Source organism: Neolamprologus multifasciatus, chromosome 4, assembly GCF_963576455.1.
Source record: "Neolamprologus multifasciatus chromosome 4, fNeoMul1.2, whole genome shotgun sequence".
Taxonomy (NCBI): domain Eukaryota; kingdom Metazoa; phylum Chordata; class Actinopteri; order Cichliformes; family Cichlidae; genus Neolamprologus; species Neolamprologus multifasciatus.
The window spans coordinates 19005360-19031663 of record NC_140442.1 but is presented as its reverse complement, the minus strand read 5'-3'; the positions used below and the strand labels follow the sequence as shown (position 1 = coordinate 19031663).

General features: G+C 36.7%; 1 protein-coding gene, 2 long non-coding RNA genes and 1 pseudogene across 5 annotated transcripts; 3 read left to right on the top strand and 1 right to left on the bottom strand.

The window, feature by feature from the left end:
* The first annotated feature begins 49 nt into the window (after positions 1-49).
* Positions 50-4368, top strand: LOC146520275 (uncharacterized). Of its 3 annotated transcripts, none has more exons than XR_014873817.1 (4): positions 50-1293; positions 1395-1686; positions 1815-3558; positions 3633-4368. It is a non-coding gene; the product is annotated as an uncharacterized LOC146520275 (long non-coding RNA). The 3 variants fall into 3 exon arrangements; XR_014873816.1 differs by having other exon boundaries at positions 889-1293; positions 1815-2071; positions 2184-4368; XR_014873815.1 differs by having other exon boundaries at positions 891-1293; positions 1815-4368.
* Positions 4369-9877: 5509 nt separating this feature from the next.
* LOC146520274 (uncharacterized) lies at positions 9878-11663 on the bottom strand. Its single transcript, XR_014873821.1, has 2 exons — positions 11523-11663; positions 9878-10711 (listed from the first exon to the last, which is right to left on the bottom strand). It is a non-coding gene; the product is annotated as an uncharacterized LOC146520274 (long non-coding RNA).
* A 1709-nt stretch (positions 11664-13372) lies between these two features.
* LOC146520273 (Ig heavy chain V region 5A pseudogene) lies at positions 13373-13787 on the top strand (annotated as a pseudogene).
* A 3998-nt stretch (positions 13788-17785) lies between these two features.
* LOC146520272 (uncharacterized) lies at positions 17786-19941 on the top strand. Its single transcript, XM_085157594.1, has 5 exons — positions 17786-17890; positions 17979-18288; positions 18550-18556; positions 19454-19544; positions 19634-19941. The coding sequence occupies exons 1-5, from the start codon at positions 17845-17847 to the stop codon at positions 19939-19941; spliced, it is 762 nt and encodes a 253-aa protein (XP_085013720.1). The 5' UTR covers positions 17786-17844.
* The last annotated feature ends 6363 nt before the right edge of the window (positions 19942-26304 follow it).

The window sequence follows — 26304 nt, the reverse complement described above, 5'->3', positions numbered from 1 at the left end:
GAAGACTGAAGACTCTGCTGTTTATTATTGTGCTCGAGAGTCACAGTGACACAAGAGGAAGAAACACTGTACAAAAACTCAGAAAAACAAAAATGAATAAATAAAAAAAGCTACATTTTATTCTTCAATTCACATTTACAAACTGAAGTTCATTGAACAGTACAAAATCCAATAGTCTTTATCCTGTTTACATGTATCTGATAACCAATGTTTGGTATAGTAGAGAAAATTATGTATTTTAGTTTTTCTCATTTTCAGAACTTTTGTAAATATTAATACACGGTAATTTCTTCGTCCCAACTTTTAGTTAGTGTAAAAATTAGATATTCAAGAAGATTCAACATTGTAGACTGTTGTTGCATGAGTTATCTACTGAGGGATGTATTTTTGTTACATTGTCTCCTTTTATAACCTGTAGAGTGACAAATTTCCAAAGACAAGAAGAGAGAGCAGCTAAATTGGGTCTTAATGGTACTGCAAACAGAGAAATGGTTGGAACCGCAGCGATCCACTGTGTAACTCAAAAACCTTTCAGGCAGTGGTTTAAAACTCACACATGATTCAGAAAAATAAACTGCATGTGGCATAAACGCTAATCACACTTGGCAATCTTTCTTCTGTAAAAAAACTTCGCATCAGATTTACAGAAGAATTTATCAGATCAGATATTAGATCAGATATTGACAGTGGCTGCTAGAATTACACTAAGAAAAGAGCAACAGTGAATAATTCATATGCTTTACACAGATGCTTAAAATATAGTAAACAAAAAAAAAGATTAAAAGTTTTTATTATTAGATAACTACAGGCCAATCCACATCCACAGCACCTGGGATCAGCAGCCCATGTGATACCAAAAATGCAAAATGGTAGCTTTTAAAACTTGTTGCATTTTAGTCTATTATTACAAGATTTGAGAACTAAAACCTTTGGCAAAGTGATAAGATATTGTGCATGTGGTACACATGCAAACTGATATGAGAAATTTAAATGTGCACTTTGTTTCTCTTACTGACATAACCACACCTCACACCTGCTGTTTGTGATGCTCCGTTGCTCTTTGCATTCTCTCACTTCTGTGTTTTGGTACTTTTTTGAGACCTGGTTGTTGCTCAATGCTTCCGCTTGCTGCTTGCCCTGATCACTCTGCGTTATCATGCATAACAACTGTGCAACAGACTTCCTGCCCTATTTTCACCTTACTGAACAACACTAAACAATGTAAAAGCACAACTCTAACATAACTTAATGACAACTGAAATTGAAGAGTTCTGCATTTACCAGAATCTGAAGGTATGTATCACTTAGATAAGATTAATGCTTTTCTTTGTTGTGTTCACACATGATATTTATAATGAGTTATGCAAATCAAACTAATCTCTTCTTTATTTCAGTGCCATGGATTGTGTCGCCAAACATCACATTGTACCCAGTCTCGGATGGGGAATTTGGAATCTCACCAGTAAGGCTCATCTGCTAAATGGCTTCTTTCCAGACAAACTGGCTTTGGAGTGGTTTTGAGTCAAAACAAGAAGCCAAGCAGAACAAAGCTACAAAGTGAAGGGACAGAGCAGAAAACCTTCAGCCTGAGCAGCAAACTCTCAGTGTGGGGACAAGGATCAACTTTTACCTTCAAAGCTAATCATAATTACACTGAATATAAGAAGACAATAAGCATTTGTCACAGTGAGTATGTACATCTACTGTCTCAAAGCCCATATTCACCATGCACATTTGCAGGTATATCTTGAACAAATTAAGAACAGTCTTAAGATAAAGTTGATTAATTTGCATGTTTTTCTTTAATTCCACAGAAATTCACCTTCCATTCATGTGGAGATTCCCAAGTTTAAGACTTAAGCGTCAGACTCTAATGTGCAAGGAACATGTTGGGTCCACACTAATTTTGATGCCATGATCTCCTGGCTGATTAATGGAGCGCCACGAATGAAAAAATGTGCGGAGAGTAAAACACAACTCTTATTATCAGTAAACTTTTTTCTTGAGTTGGTGGAAGCAAGTAAAGCATTTAACATGCAGAGGAGAGCAAACTCTACCAGCTATATTTTTGGTAACAAGCTACTCTTGCTTCCCTTTCAGGCAGCTGATTTAACTTTGTTGATTTATACTTTAATGGTTTCTGTTAAATAGATTAATTGATGCCCTGATTTGTCTCACTTTAGTGGAGCTCCTTCTGGTCCAAAGTAAGGAGTCAAGATCACAGACACTCTTATGCTGTGGATGGGTCTTCAACGCTCATATTACATGGTTTAACGAGTCTCAGCAAAGATCAACAACCACTGATATCAGCATGAGTGTAGATGGACATGCTGGAGTGACCAGCCAACTTATAATTGATCACTCTGAGTGGAAGATCTTCGCTTGTACAGTATCTGACAGATCTATGAATAAAAATATCACAAGAAATATCAATCTCTGTACAGGTAAAGTGAAAACACTATTATTGTGATACATATTAAGAATGTTTTTGTTTTTGTTTTGGGTTTTTTTGAGTACCTCCATCATCCTCACAGCTAGTTGGGGTTTATGTTCAGGGACCATCATCACTGTAGCAGCCTGGGAACAAAGGAATGATGTGAGCTGAGGAAAGCTGGAATGCAGTTTTCACCCTCATTGGTTTTTTCATCATCACCACCTTATATGGTATCATAGTTACATTGATTAAGATAAGCGCCTGTCATTTGATTGTTTAAAAGTAAGATTCCGGTCCAATTTTTAAATTATACTGTGCATTTTTACTATAATAATAATAATAATAATAATAATAATAATAATAATAATAATAATAATAATAATAATAATAATAATAATAATAATAATAATAATAATAATAAACACCATGTTTATCCTTCAGAAAATTGCTTCATGCTCCAAGATATTGTAATCCTCAGATTTTCCACAAGAGTGAGACAAAGCTCCATGTGCAGAAGCAGCAATATAGTTTCCACCTCTAAGTAAAAAAACTATTCATGTAGTAATTTCAAGATGCCGATAAATGTGTTGGTATGCCAGTGGTGTTATGAAGAGGTGCAGTCATTTGAAAGCACAAAGACTGTTGTTGTAACTCTTCTTCTTTGCAAACATATGTAGTGTCCTTGTAAATCTGTACACTCCCTGTCTTTGAATGAATTGCATTTGTGTACTTGAGGTTTAGAGGAATTCACAACTGGCAGGGAGAGCACTAAACACACTAAAGCTTACTATTGGCAACCTCTGAAGTGATCTGTTGCACTTTCAGACTATCCCATATTTTCACGTTAACAAAAACACATTTATTAACATCGGAAATATCAGTATTTAATACACTACCAGGACACACCTTCTCATTTAATGCTTTTCTTTATTTTCATGACTATTCACATGGTAGATTCTCACTGAAGGCATCAAAACTATGAATGAACACATATGGATGACCTGACGTCCTGGCTCGTCCTTGCCATAGCATTTGTGCTGTACCTCATCGATTGCTTTTTTGCTTCCCCCTGAGTTCCTGTGCTCCTCACTATTTCACCATGTACCAGGACACACTGATTGATGGTGAGTTAATGATACTTTTATCTGTCTATCATTTTATCTGTCTCACTTGTTTCTCTCTGTTTTCATCTCCTCAGCTGTTACAGGTCAGAGTATGGAGTCCATTCCTTCCAATCCTGTAGTGAAAAGGCCTGGAGAGACTCTCAGTTTCTCCTGTAAAGGATCTGGTTTCACAGTTAGTTGCTGTACTATGGATTGTATAAAACAACCACCAGGAAATGAACCGGAATGGATAGGAGAAGGCTTTTTATCTTCCAGGAGAAACAGATACATGAGCTGTTTGAGTGGACATATAGAATTACTGAAGACAATAGCAACAGTATGACATATCTGAGACTTCCATCCTAAAACCAGAAAAATACTGTGTATTACTGTGTGAAAGACAAACCATGGTTTAAGTAATGACATAAGCTTTACAAAAACCTTCAGCCATACAGTTTCACAAGAACCTACAGGGGCCAACAGATGATCAAACTATGATGTTCAACTCACTGTCACAATAACACCTGTGTTTATCCTCTATGAATGCTTTTAAAATATAAAAAAGACTTTTGATTATAATGAAAAATAATATGGAAAATATCATTCAAAAACACTGAAACACCATTTTTAAGAGGGATACAAAAATAGATAGACACAATAGCACATTCAAGAATCCTGGGGTAATTATACAAATTATGCATTCACACAATATGTTTGTAGGAGCATCCTCTGTGAATCAGAGCTTCTTCCTGAGTTAATAATAGATACATATTATATTAACACAATTTTAAGTGAGAGTCCTCTTGTGAGAGAGCTCTCAGAGTCCTTCTCAATATGCAAAGTGAACTTCCTGACAGTCTGCTATCAAGACTTGAAAAGAAGATGAGACGTTCTCATCAGATCAACTTCAGTACCAACATGTTCTCTTTAGCTCTGCTGCTGCTGGCTGCTGGATCCTGTGAGTCTCACTGAGGAACTCACACTATGATAAAAACACAATGACTGTTACACTGTTTCAATATTCCTCATGTTTTCCTACTCAGGTGTAAAGTGTGAACAGCTGACACAGCCAGCCTCTGTGACTGTGCATCCAGGGGATCGTCTGACCATCACCTGTCAGGCCTCTTATTCTCTTAGCAGCGCTCGAACATTTTGGATCAGACAACCTGCAGGCAAAGAACTGGAGTGCATTGGTAGTGTACATATTGGACACAGCACACGGTACAAAGACTCACTACAGAACAAGTTTAGTATCGACATAGACTCTTCCAACAGGACCGTGACTCTGATTGGACAGAATGTGCAGCCTGAAGACTCTGCTGTGTATTACTGTGCCAGAGAACCACCCACAGTAACACAAAGCATCATGAGACCTGAACAAAAACCCCTCAGTGACTGAACACACAAAGCCACAAGAAGGTGATCCCTCAGAGCACCAATGATTTCAGATCAGCACAATAAGAAGAAATAAAATGTCACTTAAAAATCAACAGCATGCAATTAAATGAGTCATAATAAGTTTAATATAATAACCATAAAAGTCTAAACGATCCTTCTGTTGGTCTATTCTCATTCTTAAAACACAGGCTTTTCACAGACTGATTACTCACACATGATGTGCGTTGCCTCTTGCTGGATGACCCAAGTTAGAAAGGTAGTTGAAAAATTTAATGCATGGATAACAAAATAAACTAAACAACAAAAGCAAAACATTTTATTTTTTGTTTTTCAACCCCGTATTGTTAATTAAATCATTTAACTTCACGTCTGTCTTTGTCTGCTTTATATGTGTTTGTGTGTGTACGTGTGTGTCTGTGTGTACTACATCGCATCTTCAACCTTTTCTTTTTAACCTTTTTTTTAAATATGTATTTGAATAATATTTAAGCCTGACATTTTAGTCCCTCCCTAATAAAATTTAGATGGCTTACTTCTGTCCTCGTAGGGCCTGGCTGTCATCTTGTCTAATGGGAAGCACTTCCTTCACAACTTCACTTTCAAGATGATGCTCAGACTCTCTGTTCTGGTGACAGTGCTCTGTCTACCCTGTAAGTCATATAATTTTATAACTAACTCATTATTATTATTATTATTATTATTATTATTATTATTATTATTATTAGTAGTAGTAGTAGTAGTAGTAGTAGTATTAGTAGTATCTGTTAATTTATGAAGTGACTCTTTTCTCCCAGTTTCACTCATCTCACTGGTTCTTTCCAGGTTTAAATGGTCAGGCTTTGGAGTCCATTCCCTCCACGTCAGTGTTGAAAAAGCCTCAGGAAGCCTTCAGTCTTTCCTGTAGAGGGTCTGGTTTTGATTTTGGCCAGTATGGAATGCACTGGATCAGACAACCAGCAGGAAAAACACTAGAATGGATGGGAGCAATCTGGTATGATGCAAGTAAAACTGTTTATGCCAGCAGTGTGCAAGGACGTATAGAAATCACACGAGACAACAGCAACAGCATGGTGCATCTGAGACTTTCCAACCTCAAGCCAGAGGACTCTGCTGTGTATTACTGTGCTAGAGAGCCACAGTAACACAACCCTTCACTAGAGCTGAACAAAAACCCCTCACTGAATAGTTCTAACATGAAACCACCACTGATGATTTCAGATCAGCATAATAAGTCAATACATAACATTGAAACATAATCTGGAAATAAAGCTGATTATTAATTCCAGTTCTAATAAACATTATTTATCACAGAGGAAGGTTACTTTTCTTAATCCCTCTTCTTTTCTTCAACAACCAAAAACATATTCTGCTATACATAACCCTCAAAGTAAACCACATTGCTGTATGTTTCTTTGAAAGCAAAAAATATGAAAGTGTTGCATAGTTTAGTAGTTACAAGTTCAGACTTAGTTCAGCAGGTGAGTCCATGTTTACAAACAAAGCAAAAGAATGCAATTTAATGCTTTTTTTGATTTAAAAAAAAGGAAATGAAAAATATTTCACTCAGCTATTTTAGAGGCCCAGGGACTTTGCAACCTGGTCTTTTATTGTGTGCCTTTCTCTTGTTCTGTCTATATTCCTGCTGTTTGTACATCTCTCTCATGTTTGTTATTTATTCCTGCTATCTTACTATTTATATTTTATACCTGCATAGTTGGTGTGGAGCACAATTTTGTTGTGCATGTACAATGACAATAAAGGACTGTTCTATTCTTTTCTGTAGCTCTTCGTTTGATACTGATTTGATATTCAGCATTCGACACCCAGCCTCTATTTCAGGCTTTAATTTGTTTGTGCTTTTTATCCAATTTAATTAATTGCTTTACAACTGTACATCCCTCATGAGTTATGGATAAAGATATAATTTTCCCTTTTTTGCAAGTTGTCATTATGGATTATTCTTCTAAGGGATAAAACCTAGAGTTTTAAATCTAAAACACATTGAAGTGTGCAAAAAAATTACTCATACTCTATATGCATTCATACAGTAAAGACTAAACGACACTGCAGAAAATAAAACACCTCAACCAATCACATAAATGTACAGGTTAAATTGGCCATGTGAAACAAATGAAATCAACTTTTTTCACCCAAATTTACATTTTAATGTTGATTCAGATGTTTTTCTTTTTATCTTTAAATCTTAAGTATGTAATGCATATGTAGCATATATATCCTTAAGACTTCACAAGTAATGCTAGCAATCTGTATGCTTACCATTTATTCCATTTCATGTGTATTATTCACAACAAAGCCAAATAAAAATATAAATTAACTTTCTCTTTCATTACTACTCCTGTTGTTTTAATTTTAATGAACCCTAATAAAAAACACATTTTGTCATTACACTGCACATAATTAAACTAAAGAATAACTATCTTTTTGAGCCCCTCCCTTTTCTGATATCATGATGCAAATCTTCATCCCGTGCTGGTCTTTTATATTGCATAGAGCACCAGAAATCACATCTCCACCAGGATGATGAATACACTCACTCCCCTGCTCATTGTTCTCTCTCTGCCCTGTAAGTTGTCTTGATTCTTATTTTTCTCATATCAAAAAAACATCAAGTCATACTCATTTGTGGCCCCATTACAACTTTCCAGGTGTCTCACTTGTTCCTCTCTTCTTTCATCTCATCAGGTGTTACAGGTCAGAGCATGGAGTCCATTCCTTCCAGTCCAGTAGTGAAAAAGCCTGGAGACACTCTTAGTCTCTCCTGTAGAGGATCAGGCTTCAGTTTTGATTGCTGTGTTATGATCTGGGTCAGAGAACCTGCAGGAAAACCACTGGAATTGATCGGGAGCGGCTTCTCAACTTCCAGCAGAAACAGTTATGCAAGCAGTTTGAGAGGACGTGTAGAAATCAGCAGAGATGACAGCAACAGCATGGTGTCTTTGAGGTTGTCCAATTTGAGGCCAGAGGATTCTGCTATTTATTACTGTGCCAAAGGGAAACACAGTGGTTAAAGCAGCTGAAGAGGCTTTACAAAAACATCCTGCCATTTGTTTTTAGAAGAACCCAAAGGAAGCAGTTGTTCATCAAAAACAGGGACACCGGCTGATGAGACAGTTGTAAGAAATTTCTTTTTAAAAAAGATGATAATGATAATAATAACACGTTATTTAGAAAAAAGCAAATAATGAAAATAATGGACATAGATTAAAAAAAAAGGATTGCCACCTATCAGACGTTTATAAAAACTTTTAAATAAAAATATTTTTAATAGGAACAGAAGCTCCCATGCTATCACCTTGAGTACCAACCTGTTGTCTGTAGCTCTGCTGCTGCTGGATCCTGTGACTCTCACTGAAGTCGAGACACTAACAGCATGATCACAGCACATTAAGTGTTACTGTTATTACAGTGTTATTCAATGTTTTTTTCAAAAACATTTAAACATGAACAGTCGGCACAGCTTTCCTCTTGAAATGTGCACTCACTGAATACTGAAGACAACACTAACTAAAAAAAAGAACTTCTGTGGCACAGGTCTAACTGTATATCTTTGTGAATAAAGAATAAGATTTGTTTTATCTTGTATTTTCTGTTTATGAACGCCTACATAAACTTGGGTTGCAAAACATATATTTGAATAAAAGAAATCAATTATAGAAGTTCTGAACTGCTATGAAAAAACAATTGTTTTACAATTCTTTATACTATAATTAAATTATTTTATGTATATGATATGAAATGAAAGCTTAGACAGATGGATTCGTCTTTTTTTAGCTTTCAGTGTGTATCAAAAGAGTTTAGAAAACAAAATCTGCAAATTCAACACTTCATTAAATAAGACATAATAAATAACACAGAAGCTGAAAAATTTTAAAGAAAAAATTATTTTTTTTTCCTTTTTAGTTCATATAAACCTCCACTGTTTTAAATAGTTTAAGTGTGTGAATGTATGTATGAATGGGTGGATGACTGGTTGTGTAAAGCGCTTTGGGGTCCTTAGGGACTAGTAAAGTGCTATACAAATACAGGCCATTTACCATTTAAGCACTAATTAAGCACAATAATGTAACACCTTTTTTGCACAACCCATTTTCCATATTTCCATTTCATTGTAAAATACCTAGCTATGACCCACATTTTTCTGCAGTCAGAAACACATATTTAACTTAAGGGTTGCCTAATATATGAGAGTTATTTTTACAGGTGGAAACTTCAGTAACCTTTCTGTTATACCATGTTTGTATCCATGTATGCAAATTGCACTTACTCACAGTCGCCTATAAGAGTTGAGATCATGCCATCAGTGACACAAAGGAGGCAACATGTTCTCTGTAGCTGTGCTCCTGCTGCTGCTGGTTTCTGGAACCTGTGAGTCTCAATACGGAAAAGACAGAATATGATTATAAGATTCTGCTGAAACACAGATTCAGTATTCAACATGTTTTCTCCACAGGTGTAAAATGTGAGCATCTGACACAGCCAGCCTCTGTGACTCTGCAGCCTCAACAGAAAACCAGAAAAATCTGTTGTGTATTACTGTGTGAAAGACAAACCATGGTTTAAGTAATGACATAAGCTTTACAAAAACCTTCAGCCAGACAGTTTCACAAGAACCTACAGGGGCCAACAGATGATCAAACTATGATGTTCAACTCACTGACACAATAACACCTGTGTTTATCCTCTATGAATGCTTTTAAAATATAAAAAAGACTTTTGATTATAATGAAAAATAATATGGAAAATATCATTCAAAAACACTGAAACACCATTTTTAAGAGGGATACAAAAATAGATAGACACAATGGCACATTCAAGAATCCTGGGGAAATTTTCCAAATTATGCATTCACATAATATGTTTGTAGGTGCATCCTCTGTGAATCAGAGCTTCTTCCTGAGTTAATAATAGATACATATTATCCATCCATCCATCCATTCGCTTCCGCTTATCCTTTTCAGGGTCGCAGGGGGCGCTGGAGCCTATCCCAGCTGTCATAGGGCGAGAGGCGGGGTACACCCTGGACAGGTCGCCAGTCTGTCGCAGGGCCAACACACAGGGACAGACAACCATTCGCGCTCACATTCACTCGCACATTCACTCGCACATTCACTCGCACATTCACACCTAGTGGCAATTTGGATTTTCCAATTAACCTATCCCCACAAGCTGCATGTCTTTGGACAGTGGGAGGAAGCCAGAGTACCCAGAGAGAACCCACGCAAACACGGGGAGAACATGCAAACTCCACACAGAAAGACCCCGGCCTGATGTTGGAATTGAACTCAGGACCTTCTTGCTGTGCGGCAACAGTGCTAACCACCGTGCCACCGTGCTGCCCCAGATACATATTATATTAACACAATTTTAAGTGAGAGTCCTCTTGTGAGAGGGCTCTCAGAGTCCTTATCAATATGCAAAGTGAACTTCCTGATAGTCTGCTATCAAGACTTGAAATCATGGCACCGGTTACAGAAGAAGATGAGATGTTCTCATCAGATCAACTTCAGTACCAACATGTTCTCTTTAGCTCTGCTGCTGCTGGATCCTGTGAGTCTCACTGAGGAACTCACACTATGATAAAAACACAATGACTGTTACACTGTTTCAATATTCCTCATGTTTTCCTCCTCAGGTGTAAAGTGTGAACAGCTGACACAGCCAGCCTCTGTGACTGTGCATCCAGGGGATCGTCTGACCATCACCTGTCAGGCCTCTTATTCTCTTAGCAGCGCTCGAACATTTTGGATCAGACAACCTGCAGGCAAAGAACTGGAGTGCATTGGTAGTGTACATATTGGACACAGCACACGGTACAAAGACTCACTACAGAACAAGTTTAGTATCGACATAGACTCTTCCAACAGGACCGTGACTCTGATTGGACAGAATGTGCAGCCTGAAGACTCAACACAAAGCATCATGAGACCTGAACAAAAACCCCTCAGTGACTGAACACACAAAGCCACAAGAAGGTGATCCCTCAGAGCACCAATGATTTCAGATCAGCACAATAAGAAGAAATAAAATGTCACTTAAAAATCAACAGCATGCAATTAAATGAGTCATAATAAGTTTAATATAATAACCATAAAAGTCTAAACGATCCTTCTGTTGGTCTATTCTCATTCTTAAAACACAGGCTTTTCACAGACTGATTACTCACACATGGTGTGCGTTGCCTCTTGCTGGATGTCCCAAGTTAGAAAAGCAGTTGAAAATTTTAATGCATGGATAACAAAATAAACTAAACAACAAAAGCAAAACATTTTATTTTTTGTTTTTCAACCCCGTATTGTTAATTAAATCATTTAACTTCACTTCTGTCCCAGATAGCATTTTTTCCAACATAATAGAAGATAACACGAGACTGAACTCACTGTTATGCTTTATCAAAAATGTGTCTTTGTCTGCTTTATATGTGTTTCTGTATGTACGTGTGTGTGTGTCTGTGTGTGTACTACATCACATCTTCAACCTTTTTTTTAACCTTTTTTTTTTAAGATGTATTTGAATAATATTTAAGCCTGACATTTTAGTCCCTCCCTAATAAAATTTAGATGGCTTACTTCTGTCCTCGTAGGGCCTGGCTGTCATCTTGTCTAATGGGAAGCACTTCCTTCACAACTTCACTTTCAAGATGATGCTCAGACTCTCTGTTCTGGTGACAGTGCTCTGTCTACCCTGTAAGTCATATAATTTTATAACTAACTCATTATTATTATTATTACTATTATTTTTCTTTTCTCTTTATTTATGAAGTGACTCTTTTCTCCCAGTTTCACTCATCTCACTGGTTCTTTCCAGGTTTAAATGGTCAGGCTTTGGAGTCCATTCCCCCCACTTCAGTGTTGAAAAAGCCTCAGGAAGCCTTCAGTCTTTCCTGTAGAGGGTCTGGTTTTGACTTTGGCCAGTATGGAATGCACTGGATCAGACAACCAGCAGGAAAAACACTAGAATGGATGGGAGTTATTTGGTATGATGCAAGTAAAACCATTTATGCCAGCAGTGTGCAAGGACGTATAGAAATCACCAGAGACAACAGCAACAGCATGGTGCATCTAAGACTTTCCAACCTCAAGCCAGAGGACTCTGCTGTGTATTACTGTGCTAGAAAGCCACAGTAACACAACCCTTCACTAGAGCTGAACAAAAACCCCTCACTGAACAGTTCTAACATGAAACCACCAGAGGAGGAGCCCTCAGACCACTGATGATTTCAGATCAGCATAATAAGTCAATACATAACATTGAAACATAATCTGGAAATAAAGCTGATTATTAATTCCAGTTCTAATAAACGTTATTTCTCACGGAGGAAGGTTACTTTTCTTAATCCCTCTTCTTTTCTTCAACAACCAAAAACATATTCTGCTATACATAACCCTCAAAGCAAACCACATTGCTGTATGTTTCTTCGAAAGCATAAAAAATATGAAAGTATTGCATAGTTTAGTAGTTACAAGTTCATGAGTCCATATTTACAAACAAAGCAAAAGAATGCAATTTGATGCTTTTTTTGATTAAAAAAAAGGAAATGAAAAATATTTCACTCAGCTATTTTAGAGGCCCAGGGACTTTGCAACCTGGTCTTTTATTGTGTGCCTTTCTCTTGTTCTGTCTATATTCCTGCTGTTTGTACATCTCTCTCATGTTTGTTATTTATTTCTGCTATTTATATTTTATACCTGCACAGTTGGTGTGGAGCACAATTTTGTTGTACATGCACAATGACAATAAAGGACTGTTCTATTCATTTCTGTAGCTCTTCGTTTTATAATGATTTGATATTCAGCATTTGACACCCAGCCTCTATTTCAGGCTTTAATTTATTTGTGCTTTTTATATATTCATCTTTTTTTTTTTTTTTAGCTTTCAGTGTGTATCAAAAGAGTTTAGAAAACAAAATCTGCAAATTCAACACTTCATTAAATAAGACATAATAAATAACACATAAGCTGAAAACTTTTAAAGAAAAAATTATTTTTTTTCCTTTTTAGTTCATATAAACCTCCACTGTTTTAAATAGTTTAAGTGTGTGAATGTATGTGTGAATGGGTGGATGACTGGTTGTGTAAAGTGCTTTGGGGTCCTTAGGGACTAGTAAAGCGCTATACAAATACAGGCCATTTACCATTTAAGCACTAATTAAGCACAATAATGTAACACCTTTTTTGCACAACCCATTTTCCATATTTCCATTTCATTGTAAAATACCTAGCTATGACCCACATTTTTCTGCAGTCAGAAACACATATTTAACTTAAGGGTTGCCTAATATATGAGAGTTATTTTTACAGGTGGAAACTTCAGTAACCTTTCTGTTATACCATGTTTGTATCCATGTATGCAAATTGCACTTACTCACAGTCTCCTATAAGAGTTGAGATCATGCCATCAGTGACACAAAGGAGGCAACATGTTCTCTGTAGCTGTGCTCCTGCTGCTGCTGGTTTCTGGAACCTGTGAGTCTCAATACGGAAAAGACAGAATATGATTATAAGATTCTGCTGAAACACAGATTCAGTATTCAACATGTTTTCTCCACAGGTGTAAAATGTGAGCAGCTGACACAGCCAGAGTTTGTGACTGTGCAGCCAGGTCAGCGTCTGACCATCACCTGTCAGGTCTCTTATTCTCTAAGCAGCTATCGGACAGCTTGGATCAGACAGCCTGCAGGGAAAGGACTGGAGTGGATTGGAGATGCACATTATGGACACAACACATACTACAAAGATTCACTAAAGAACAAGTTCACCATCAACTTAGACATTTCAAGCAAGACAGTGACTCTAAATGGACAGAATATGCAGCCTGAAGACACAGCTGTATAAAGTTTTAAATTTTATATTTCCAATTCAACCTTAATAACCTGCAAAAGTTTTGACATTTTGTTTCTGTAATTAAGTGACAATAATATATTTTGATAATCATTTATATGATAAGTTTTAAAAAGTTCTTAAAGTTCATTAAAAGTTCTTCCAGCTTTGTGTTAAACCACCTGTAATGAAGGTTAGAATTGGTTGTGTTTCATTATTTGTAAAAAAAAAAAAAAGGCAGGACTCATGCTGAAGTTCACTGAATTTATTTAAAGCGAATTCAAATACAAACAAAAGCTTGGCACTTTTCCACAAATCCACGCTGATGCACCGATTCTCTCCTATAAAACACCAAATAGCTCTCCTCTCTTTAGCAGAAATTATGAGAAGGACATTTGCTGACCGATGCAATGCAATGATCCAGCAAAGACTGACGGTCTGACATTACATTAAGTAGTGGCTGCAAAGAAGTGCATAAGGAACAGGTGTGTGTACGGATAACCTGAGATGGCTCCCAAGTCCACACAAAAATAGCATAAAGGATAGAAAGAGAGAACATAGAGAGAACTGAGGACAAAGCAATTTTCCTGAAATATTCACATTATATAAGTCCAAAAAAAGTCATCACGGGGTAGATGAGAGAAGGCTAATGTTTATTGTTTAGTCAACGTTTTACAGATAAAAACATGTTTTAGATTTAATTAAACAAAAATAAATAAATAAACAGTAAACTTATATTTGTCACTTCCTCCCAAATGATATCCTGATATTAATCTTCAGGCTTTGCAGTTTGCATGTTTTCTCTGTTTCAATCATCAGAAAAGATGCAAAAGTTAATGATCCTGTGTTTCTGGCTGCCTGGATATCAGGTTGTGCCCTCTGGCCTCTTAAAAGAAATCTTAAGGACACTTCACATACAATGTAACGACAGCACTGCTGTGCCCAGAAACTAATTATGTCTGATGGCTTGCCCCCGCACCATTCTACTTGTCCTTAGAAGACAGGAATGACAGGGACCAGATGCATACAGTGCATATGAAGATCATAGCAAAAAAAACCAAACCAAAACAAAACAAAACAAAACAAAACAAAACAAAACAAAACAAAACAAAACAAAACAAAACAAAACAAAACAAAACAAAACAAAACAAAACAAAACAAAAAGAAAAATTATATACTAGCAGGGCAGCCAGTGCAACAAACAGTTCTCAAACTATTCATCTGTTAGTTGCTAAAAATATTTACTAGGTTCTTGATATACTGCTGAGTTTACTTTGTAGGAGGAGTCTATGTAAAACTGTTCAGTAGATTTATATATCTTGGTACTCATTCTACCAGAGACACTGCAGACTAGACAAAGACATCTGACCTTAACAATGATCAGAAAAGTTTATTTTGCAATTTTACTGATTTTGTTTTTTTTCTTGACTGGTAAGGACGTTTTTACATTTATTGTTCAAATTAATTGTTATGAAGTAAAGTCTTTGGAATAATAAGCCATCAACATTTCTGTAGGTACTGAAGGTCAAACACTGACTGAGTCTGAATCAGTGGTTAAAAGGCCTGGAGACTCCCAAAGACTGACCTGTACATACTCAGGGTTCAGTGGTGATTATAGTAATGCTTGGATCAGACAGGCTGCTGGAAAAGGACTAGAATGGATCGCTTGGATCAGCAGTAGCAGCAGCAGCTGGCACTCTCAGTCATTCAGAGGCCGCTTTACCATCTCCAGAGACAACAGCAGAAAGCAGGTGTATCTGCAGATGAACAGCTTGACAACTGGGGACTCTGCTGTTTATTATTGTGCTCGAGAGTCACAGTGACACAAAATGAAGAAATGCTCTACAAAAAGTCAGCCCATCAAAAGATGGAACCATTTGCTGCCAGCTGTTTTTCCCCTTAAAGTTACAGAAATTACAGTTAAGTTATCAAAACGCTCAAAGATGTAATAACACTGCCTCAATGGGAAATGCTTTTATGATGTCTTGTCTTAATTAAATTTTTTATCAATTAAAAAAACAAAGACAAAGACATATTAAAATCTAAATTTCTGTTTTAAATACTTTTCTTTTAATTATGCCCAAACCAGTACTACAGTACAGCCACAAGGCCATTCATTCTCTCTTATAATCGGTCATTGTCCTTCTGTACAGAAAGCAAAGCTCCTCACACACAGATATAAAGATTAATATCAGCCTGGTGCAGGAGAAAATGAGAAGTTTTGGGTTATCACCCTCAGTACAAGTTCTCTGTAGCTCTGATGCCGCTGTTGGATCCAAAGAGTCTCACTGAGGCAATGACAGTATGAAAGATACACTGATTTCATTGTATTGTTTCATCATATTAGATGAAACAATAGTTGACTATCATCTTAGACACTTCAACCAGGACGTGTATTACTGTGCCAGAGAGTCACAGTAATACAAACCATCAGTATAGCTGAATAAAAAATCCCTCAGAGCCTCAACACTGGTAAGTGTTAATAACTCAATAGGTCAGTCATGACAAAACAAGAAAATGTCCATAATTAAGTCACAATAATTTATGACAATGACAAAAAAATTCAGTGTCACATCCCTAATCAAATTCCCACTCCCTCACTGTGATATCCTGATACAAATCTTCATGCAGTTCATAGCAGCACAAAACATCCAAACTCCACTTGTTGCTTGCAGGTTAATCCATATTTCTATTTAATTCTGCCAGTTGTAATCTGTATTAAAAATAAGCTTCCTCACAGACACATATAAGAACTTGACATGGTGAATTTTGTTGAACCAGAACAAGAGAAGATTCCAGAAGATCACTTTCAGCACCAACATGTTCTCTGTAGCTCTGCTGCTGGATCCTATGAGTTTCACTGAAAAGAAACACTGACATCATAGATGCTACGCACTGTTACTTTATGTACAATTAAATACAGTGTGAACAGTTGACACAGCCAGCCTCTGTGACTCTGCAGCCAGGTCAGCATCTGACCATCTGACCTGTCAGGTCTCTTATTTGCTGAGCTACCACACAGCTTGGATTAAAAAAAAAAAACATGCAGGGAAAGGACTGGATATTCTGCAGACTGCAGATTCATACTACAAAGATCCACTGAAGAATAATTTCAGTATCGAATTTAAAACTTCAAACAAGAAAGTGACTTGAAAATTGACCAGATTTGCAGACTGAAGTCACTGGTGTGTATTACCATAGAGCCAGAGAGACACAGCCCCTCAGCATAGCTTAACAAACCCCCTCAGTTGTAGCATCAAACTACCAGAGGAGGAGCCCTCAGAACATGAATGAATTCAAGATTATTTTTCTCTGGAAGTCAGTTTGTTGATAAATTCTCCAAGGTGAGTCTGTAAGCACATCTTATAATAATAATGATAATGATGATAAATTGTCACAGAATTAAAATAATTTCAATGAGAAATTTAAATATAGTGAGATTAAATGATGCTTGTTGATTTGAGGTTTTGTTTGAAATCTCACCAGCTTTACTTTTTCAAGGAATTTGTCTCTTTTGAAAGACAGATAACTTGTTTTTAGGTTGAGATAGAAATTATTTAATGAATTAATATAATATATCTGTAAAGAGACATCATCATCATCATCCACAGACCTCCAAAAACCTGTGCAGATACTCAAAATGCAGACCACAGTTTCTCATGATATACTTCATCATCCTTTTTTTTTCTTCCAAAAAAATAATTTTAATATCTATAATATTAATTATAAAACTGGAGCACTGCCGTTAATGTTCCCATGACTCTTCATTTATGTGTTATCCAATATTTTTATTACTCATATGATCATGTTTGTGTTTTATAAATATTAATCAATAAACATCATTAAGAAAATTGACAATAGTATCTTCACCTTCACCTGTTCTATTGATATAATCAGTGGCTGACTAAAACAGATTTATATATTACATATCCTAACTACATGGCTAATTGTGACTGGTCTTAAAAAAATGTGGGATGAATGCAAAACCACAATATTTTTGCATGCTGCTCCTCCTCTATAAATCTGACTTCAGAGAAGATGACAGGAAGCTAAGGACACACAGTTTGACAGTATGGCCTACAGGACAGGACTGCTGCTGTTAACTATCTGCTGGGCAGGTGAAAATACTCATAGACCCTGATATTACACAACATTTATTTCTCTCAACAAACTATTTAACTTAGTGTGATTTGGTGCTGTTGACAGGTGTTGTTGGTCAGACTCTGACTGAGTCTGAACCAGTCATTAAAAGGCCTGGAGAATCCCACAGACTGACCTGTACAGGCTCTGGATTCACATTCAGCAGCTACCCTATGAACTGGGTCAGACAGGCTCCTGGAAAAGGACTGGAGTGGATCGCTTTTGTACACACAGGCAGTTCTCATTTCTTTTACTCCCAGTCAGTCCAGGGTCGATTTACTATTTCCAGAGATGACCCCAGCAGTAAAGTCTATCTACAGATGAACAATCTGAAGACTGAGGACACAGCAGTTTATTACTGTGCCCGACAGACACAGTGAGAAACAGCAACTGGAGAGTCATACAAAAACTACTTCCTCTATTTGCCAACAACACAAGGAATACTGAATTATATCAAAAAGGTGGCATTTTATTTAGAAATGCAAGATGAAATTTTCCTCAATGTACACTAATGCTAATTGGTAATACACATGTCACATACTCATACTCTCAAATTGTTCTGTGTGTAAACAAAAAATGTGAAGAAAAAGACTGGAAGATTAATTAAATAAGTGACTAAAGCTTTTTTTTGTGATAGTGTTTTTGTACAGTGGGAAAAAGTGTTATAACCTACCAAAAGTCAATTTGTTTTTTGTTTTTCATTGTTTTTTAAGATTAATGTACAAAATGTTTTTCTTCTAATATATTGTAAGTTTATAGAAACCTGTGCTGTTTTAAGTGATTAATACACTGAGACAATGAAACATACTTGAGTATATAAAACATTTTCTAAAGTTGCTTTGTGCCACTGTGCTGAGATCACAGGCACTAAGGAGTTGACTATTTTATTTACATTTTTTGAATAAGTTTATACAAAACACGCTATTAAAATAGAGTCATTTATTAGAGTGCATCTCATTTAATTTATTAAACACAGAGCAATTCAATTTTTAACAATGATTCATTGGAGGCTGTGCATGTGGCTTTCTGATAATAGGTCCCTCTGGCTTTCCTAGCAAATGGGAAATTAAGGTCCCTTCCTGACAATGTGACACAGTTTGTTGCTGAGAAAAGCAAAGTTATAGCCAAGCCATCTGAGCCACACTTACACCTGTGGTGTTGTCAAATACTGTGCATTTGTGTGTTCAATAGAAATAAAGACTAATAAAGGAAATCTGTGCCAAAAAGAGTACATAAAGAGCCCAGTGGCCAGCACTACTAGCAGTATAACACATAATGTTCTAAAAATAGTGTGCGAATGATTGTCTTGAAAAAATGGTCAGTTTTAATATTTGAAAATTCTAATTTCCTTTAAAATTAATTTAATTTAATATATGAAAAAAAATAATCAAAAAATGGAAAAATGTTTAGTATCATTTTTTAGTTTTTTTACTTTGTCAAAGAGCAAAATTTTTGCTGAGGAGGAGGAGTTAATGCAAAACTCCTGTATTAACTAACTTTATATGTGTTCAAGCCTAAGTCAGGGATCCAACCTCATATAGACACAGCAGACTGGGCAAAGACAACTGACTTTAACAATGACCAAACCTGTTCATTTAGTTATTTTCCTGATTCTGTTTTGTTTCTTGGCTGGTAAGGACATATAAGGACATACATTTTGCTGAACAAATTAAATGATATGAACAAATGTGATAACTAACGAGTTGTTAACACTTCTGTAGGTACTGAGGGTCAAACACTGACTGAGTCTGAACCAGTGGTTAAAAGGCCCGGAGACTCCCACAGACTGACCTGTACATACTCAGGGTTCCGCAGTGATATTTATGCTAATTGGATCAGACAGGCTGCTGGAAAAGGACTAGAATGGATTGCTTATATCAACCCTAGCAGTGTCATCTTCTACTCTCAGTCATTCAGAGGCCGGTTTACCATCACCAGAGACAACAGCAGAAAGCAGGTGTATCTGCAGATGAGCAGCTTGACAACTAAGGATTCAGCTGTTTATTATTGTGCTCAAGGGCCACAGTGACACAAGAGGAAGAAACTCTGTACAAAAACTCATCAGACTCAAAGCCAAACACTGCTAGATTGCTGCTCAAATTACAGAAAATAAATTTAACTCAATCCTCACACTCGGAAAAACAACATTTGCTGGTTTTGTGAAGCATTTGTGTTGTAAAGTTTTACAATAAATAGTTTTTTGGTGGATTTTTAAAGGTAAATATTGTTATCTGCTGTGTCTGAATTGAGAGTTAAAGGATTTTTTGTTTTAAAAAAATCCAAAACTATATTTGTTTTTAATTAATATTTCCTTTTAATTGTACTAAACTTGTTCTTACTACTTATACTAAATGCCACAGTGTGATCTTTTTCCTCTTATAATCTGTCAGCATCCATCTGTATGCAAATCAAACTTCCTCACAGGCTGATATAAAGTCTGATATCATGCTGTCAGTCACAGAAGAAGATGAGAAGCTCCCATCAGATCATCTTTAGTACCAACATGTTCTCTGTAGCTCTGCTGCTGCTGCTGGCTGCTGGATCCTGTGAGTCTCACTGAACACAAACACTATGATCACAGCACAGTGATTCTTACTGTTACTACATAAAACATGTTTTCTCCACAGGTGTGAAGTGTGAACAGTTGACACAGCCAGCCTCTGTGATTGTGCAGCCAGGTCAGCGTCTGACCATCACCTGTCAGGTCTCTTATTCTCTTGGTTACTACACAGCTTGGATCAGACAGCCTGGAGGGAAAGGGCTGGAGTGGATTGGGATGAAATACACTGGGGGTTCTCACTATAAAGACTCACTGAAAAATAAGTTCAGCATTGACTTAGCCACGTCAAGCAACACAGTGACTTTAAATGGACAGAATATGCAGCCTGAAGACACTGCTGTGTATTACTGTGCCAGACGCCACAGTAGCACAAAACATCAGTAGAGCTGAACAAAAACCCCTCAGTGGATGAACAGTTGTAACATGAAGCCACTAGAGGAGGAGCTCCAAGACCATTGATGATTGAAGGGTGTTTATACTTAAGAAAAAAAAGTGGGGAAGTGGCATTAAGGAGTCACTATTCTTGATTGAGGTAGTCGTAGCAACAAATTATGGTCACAGCAGTTCAGCACCAGTTTACCATCTCCAGAGAAAACAGAAGAAAGCAGCTGTATCGGCAGATGAGCATCTTGACATCAAACGATTCTGCTGTTCATTATTGTCCTCAAGAGACACAAAGCAAAGACCCTATTCTTTCATAATCTGTCAGAACTTTTTCATTATTACGTTTTAATATTTGTATTTTTATTATTATGAAAAAATGTTTTTACAGTCTAATGATACAGCAATTTATTCCTTCATATCCCCTTGAGAAGAAAGTTTGGCTGGAGGCATTGGCTGCTGGATGCTGTGAGCCTCACTAAGGCAGGGACTCTGATGTAATGACCACAGCATACTACAATAAAAGTTCCTCCACAGGTGTGGAAAAGTTTAATCGGTTTACACAGCCAGCCTCTGTAACTGTACACTGTAAAAAATGTACGTAAAACTCACTGTAAATAACTGCGAAATGGCAACGGTAAAATACCATTAAATCAATGAGTAAATTATTGTAATATGTATGTTAAATTTCTGTAAATCGACAAACGTGAATTGCTTTTATTTTTACACTGCTAATATGTTGAAAATACATTAAGTTACAGTAATATGGCACATTGTCTTTGAAAACAACAGGAAAAATCTGTAACATTATTTACAATTAATCACCTTATAATTTACATAATCATTCTGTATGAATGACAATCATTCCTGCTTTTTTCATTTGAATTTACATTATACAACTATATATTAATCACCCAAAACATACCATACTTGTAACTTTAAAATCTCAAAACATTGTTAGAATTATTGTGAAATATTTATTTTTATATTAACAAGCTCAGACTGTTTGATAAAACAATATATCTTAATAGTAAATACTAGAGATGGACCGATCCGATATTACGTATCGGTATCGGTCCGATACTGACCTAAATTACTGGATCGGATATCGGAGAGAAATAAAATGTAATCCGATCCATTAAATATCACAATAGCACCTCACAAAACTTGCGACATGGCATTACTCGGGTCATAACCGTAGCACGTCGGAGCAGTATGCATCACGTGATAGAGCGGCTGTGGCGTGTGAGACCTTTCAGCGGTCTGGTTGAGTATTTAGAGCCTCGCTACCAAACTGACATTACATCTCCGATAAAGTGATCCCAGAGAGAAGTAAAGCAAGTGTGTAAGTTCATCTCTGAATGTTTGTAAAGCATTCCAGCGTCAAGCTTAACAACCGATATATGGAGCGACTGCCTCTTCTCTCTACCTCCCTCTCCTGCTGCTACTTCAATCGTGAAATTGATTAATGATCAGCTGATTATTGATGGGATTTCCGGCTCTTTTTAGAGAACCGGATCTTTCAGCTGGGCTCACTCAAAAGAGCCGGCTCTTTCGGCTCCGAACCAACTCTTCAAGTTGTTTTGTTGCTTTAATTAATTTATTATTAACAATAATATAAAATTATGCACAAAAGGAATTACTAATGTAAAAAAAGTGGATTTATTTATATATGTTTATATATAAATATATGCGGTGGCCCCTTGAGACAAAGCATGTACAAACTCCAAAAAGCACGTACAAACTAGTGATGGGATTTCCGGCTCTTTTTAGAGAACCGGCTCTTTCGGTTCGGCTCACTAAAAAGAGCCGGCTCTTTCGGCTCCGAACCGGCTCTTCAGGTTGTTTTGTTGCTTTAATTAATTTATTATTAACAATAATATAAAATTATGCACAAAAGGAATTACTAATGTAAAAAAAAGTGGTTTTATTTATATATGTTTATATATAAATATATGCGGTGGCCCCTAGAGACAAAACACGTACAAACTCCAAAACACATTTCTAGCATGAACTGAATTTCCAAAACAGAGCTACCTAGATCACTTAAATTACATATAAACATATATATATATATATATATATATATATATATATATATATATATATATATAAAACAAACGAAATGGTTTCTTTTCAGACAAAATGTATTTTGTAACGTATTCCGTCACGTTACTTAACCCTTTAAAGCCGGTCGGAGCGGGCACGCTCTGTTTTGCCTAACTATTTTTAAATCCCGGTAGCTCTGCAACCACATAAGCTAGCGCAATATTTTTTTCTGCATGTGAAACCGGAGGAGTTGTACTTACATCTTATGCCATCAGCTTGTCCTCGGTCAACGTTTCCTTCCACATATAACTTTGCAGAAACTGCATAAAAAGCGCTTGCAGCAACAAAAACATAATATTCCAGAAACAGGCTTTGCAGATCTGATCAGCTGTTCATAACACTTCCTACGTTGGAATAGACGTCAGAGCAAACTTTCGCATGTCCGCCATTACCTGCCCGAAACCGGAAGTGACGTCATTTTCGCGGAAATGTAGTTCTTTACCATCAGGGCCTCATGAGCCTATACTGGTGTTTTTAAAAGTTATGTTTGAGTTTATGACTTTCTGTGTCGTTTCTGGGATGCTCAGGACTCATATTGCACTGCTGAAAATAGTTTATTTTGATGCATATGCTGCTTTTTTGCAAATTTGCACTATAATATTTATTTTTCGTTTTTCCTGCAGTGTATAAAAATTGGTGTATTTCAAAAATAAAACTATGAAGACACTTAAAATAAATTTCCTGTGGTGGGAAACTATTTTGTGCAACTTTTTTGTATTTACAGTTTTGAGAGATACGCCTCTTAAATTTCTCTAACTAGAAATATATGTTAAAAAAACAAAAACGATTTTCAATTTTTTTGTCGTTTATTGCACTTTTTTGCAATGTATGTAATTACTATGCACTTAATGCATACATATTATTAAAATTTGGGCTATAATGGTTGTATTGATGTATAGCAACTTGAAATGCTCCCAAAAATGGCTCTACAGCATGTAAAAATATAATATCAGCTCTGGCGGACTTGGTTCTATGGTAGGTCTTAAAGGGTTAATGAGAGTAACATATTCTGAATACTTTAAGTACTTTTATTTTTTACTTAATATATTCTCATGCTTTTTACAACTACATAAATGTACTATTGCTGTGTGGTTTATTGCTATTACAGAAGGTTACTCGCGATACCAATACCAACTGGATTTTTAAATCTTATATATAAATGAGTAACAGTAGGGTGGACATTAGGTAAGGGTGCACTTTTTGCTGCGATCTCGTATGGAAAACGATTCTGTGCGTATATAAAACAACTTTGCAGCTCCGAACCGTAGTAAAGGGACCTCTGGCTAATATGTTGGGTTTGTGTCGGGTTTGTAGCCGAAAACTAGCTTTACTTTGTTGTCTCGGTCAACTTTGCTAGTGAGAGACAGAGAGAGGCGTTGAAAGGCTGCTGAAACTGAACTTATTGTTTCGGAGGAAAGCATGAACTTACAACTGGGCTCGTCAGGCACTCTTTTTGGCTGCAGTGGTTATTGTTATATTTACATGCTTCCAGCTCCCGTTTCTGGTCGGTGACAACTCGGACTTTTCCACTCTCCTTTTTCTCCCTCCCTCACTCACAGACACATAACGGGTATGGCAGTCCATTCTTCCTGCAGCACGGACTACACTGCCCATGAAGCTACATTCTTTAGGGCTATGCCTGTAATACCCTGCCTATTGCCTTCATATTAAATAAATTTTTGAATAATGATTTTAAAAAATATTTCTTCATGTCATTATGCAGGCCACAAGTAGAGGTGACATGGGCCGCCAGATAGAGACACAGGCATTAGAGCCTCTTAATGCGTGTTTTTTTTGGGTTTCCACCAGCGTGGAATTACCTAAAAATAGAGAGGGGACAGCCTAACATATGAAACAGGAAAATGCTGTCGTGTAATCCATTTATTTCAGCAAAGTAACTGTATTCTGAATATCATCTTTATCTTTATCTTTTTATCTGTAACGGAATACAGTTACTCATATTTTGTATTTCAAATACATAATGGTGGTACATGTTACTCCGTTACTCCCCAACACTGTATATATATACTGTAGCCTTATTCAGTGAACATTGGGGTGTTCTTATTTCTTGTCCTTTCTGATCTGTAGTTGTCTCACTCCACTTCCATTGTGCACTGATAATTAACATAATTAAGATTAATATTAAATCTGTGTTTGCTTGCCAGTCAATGTATATGCAGAAGTGAACACTGGAGCTCTGCAGCTACAGAAATCTGATTTTCTTTTGAACACTGTGAAAAGTAAAATTCAAGCTTGGCTCCTTTAACAGAGGCCTGAGAGCTTGAGGGTCTTGCACATTATGTTTGCTGTTCCTAGGACTGCGTTCTTGTGGACAGAGATCTCAGATGTTGTTTCTGGGATCTGCTGGAGCCAGTCACCTAACTTGACGTTCATTGCAACAAGTGCTCCGTTTACAACTGGAACCACTGTTACCTTCACCCGCCACAGCTTCTTGAGCACTTCTATAAGCCCTTGGTACTTCTCCAGCTACTTCTGTTTCTCCTACGTGATGTTGCTATCACTCGGTATAACTCAGGGGTTGGCAACCTGCGGCTCTTTTGTCCTTATACTGCGGCTCCCGGTGGTTTGGGAAAATAAATTAGAAGTATTTAGCTGAAGTGTATTTTATTTGTGTTTAGTTCTTTTTTTAACTTGTAGGGGAGACCGGGGATAGTTGTAACGTGGGTCAGTTGTAACACTTCCAATTTCTCCATTCAGGGCTAAGTTTCAAATGATGTGATTCATCCTGTGCATGCCCAATTCAGTTCTGCTATCGCATGTGAAAAATCAGCACATTTTGTCAAACATAGACAATTTAACACGAAAAAAAGTAATTTGTATGCCAAAAAGTAAGTTTTTCTACTTTCCCATGATGCATTGAGTTTTTCCTTTCCAGTCACCTTTCTCACTCACTATGTATTAACTGACCTCTCTGTATTGAATCGTATCTGTTATTAATCTCTGTCTCTCTTCCACAGCATGTCTTTATCCTGTCTTCCTTCTCTCACCCCAACCGGTCGCAGCAGATGGCCGCCCCTCCCTGAGCCTGGTTCTGCCGGAGGTTTCTTCCTGTTAAAAGGGAGTTTTTCCTTTCCACTGTCGCCAAAGTGCTTGCTCATAGGGGGTCATATGATTGTTGGGCTTTTCTTTGTATCTATGAAGCGCCTTGAGGCGACATTTGTTGTGATTTGGCGCTATATAAATAAAATTGAATTGAATTGAATTGAATTGAATTGAATTATTTCAATTTCTAATAGCATTATCTGCTTTGCAGTTAAACTCATCAAACTTAAATTGTGTTATTTGTATGTCTATGGGGATATATTCTGTGTAGGTCTTTAG

Bases quoted from the DNA above. Each gene is read 5' to 3' on its own strand.
- LOC146520272 (XM_085157594.1), top strand. From the start codon at position 17,845: ATGGCCTACAGGACAGGACTGCTGCTGTTAACTATCTGCTGGGCAG. The intron at 17,891-17,978 runs GTGAAAATACTC...TGCTGTTGACAG, and splicing joins GTTAACTATCTGCTGGGCAG to GTGTTGTTGGTCAGACTCTG. The intron at 19,545-19,633 runs GTAAGGACATAT...ACACTTCTGTAG, and splicing joins TCTGTTTTGTTTCTTGGCTG to GTACTGAGGGTCAAACACTG.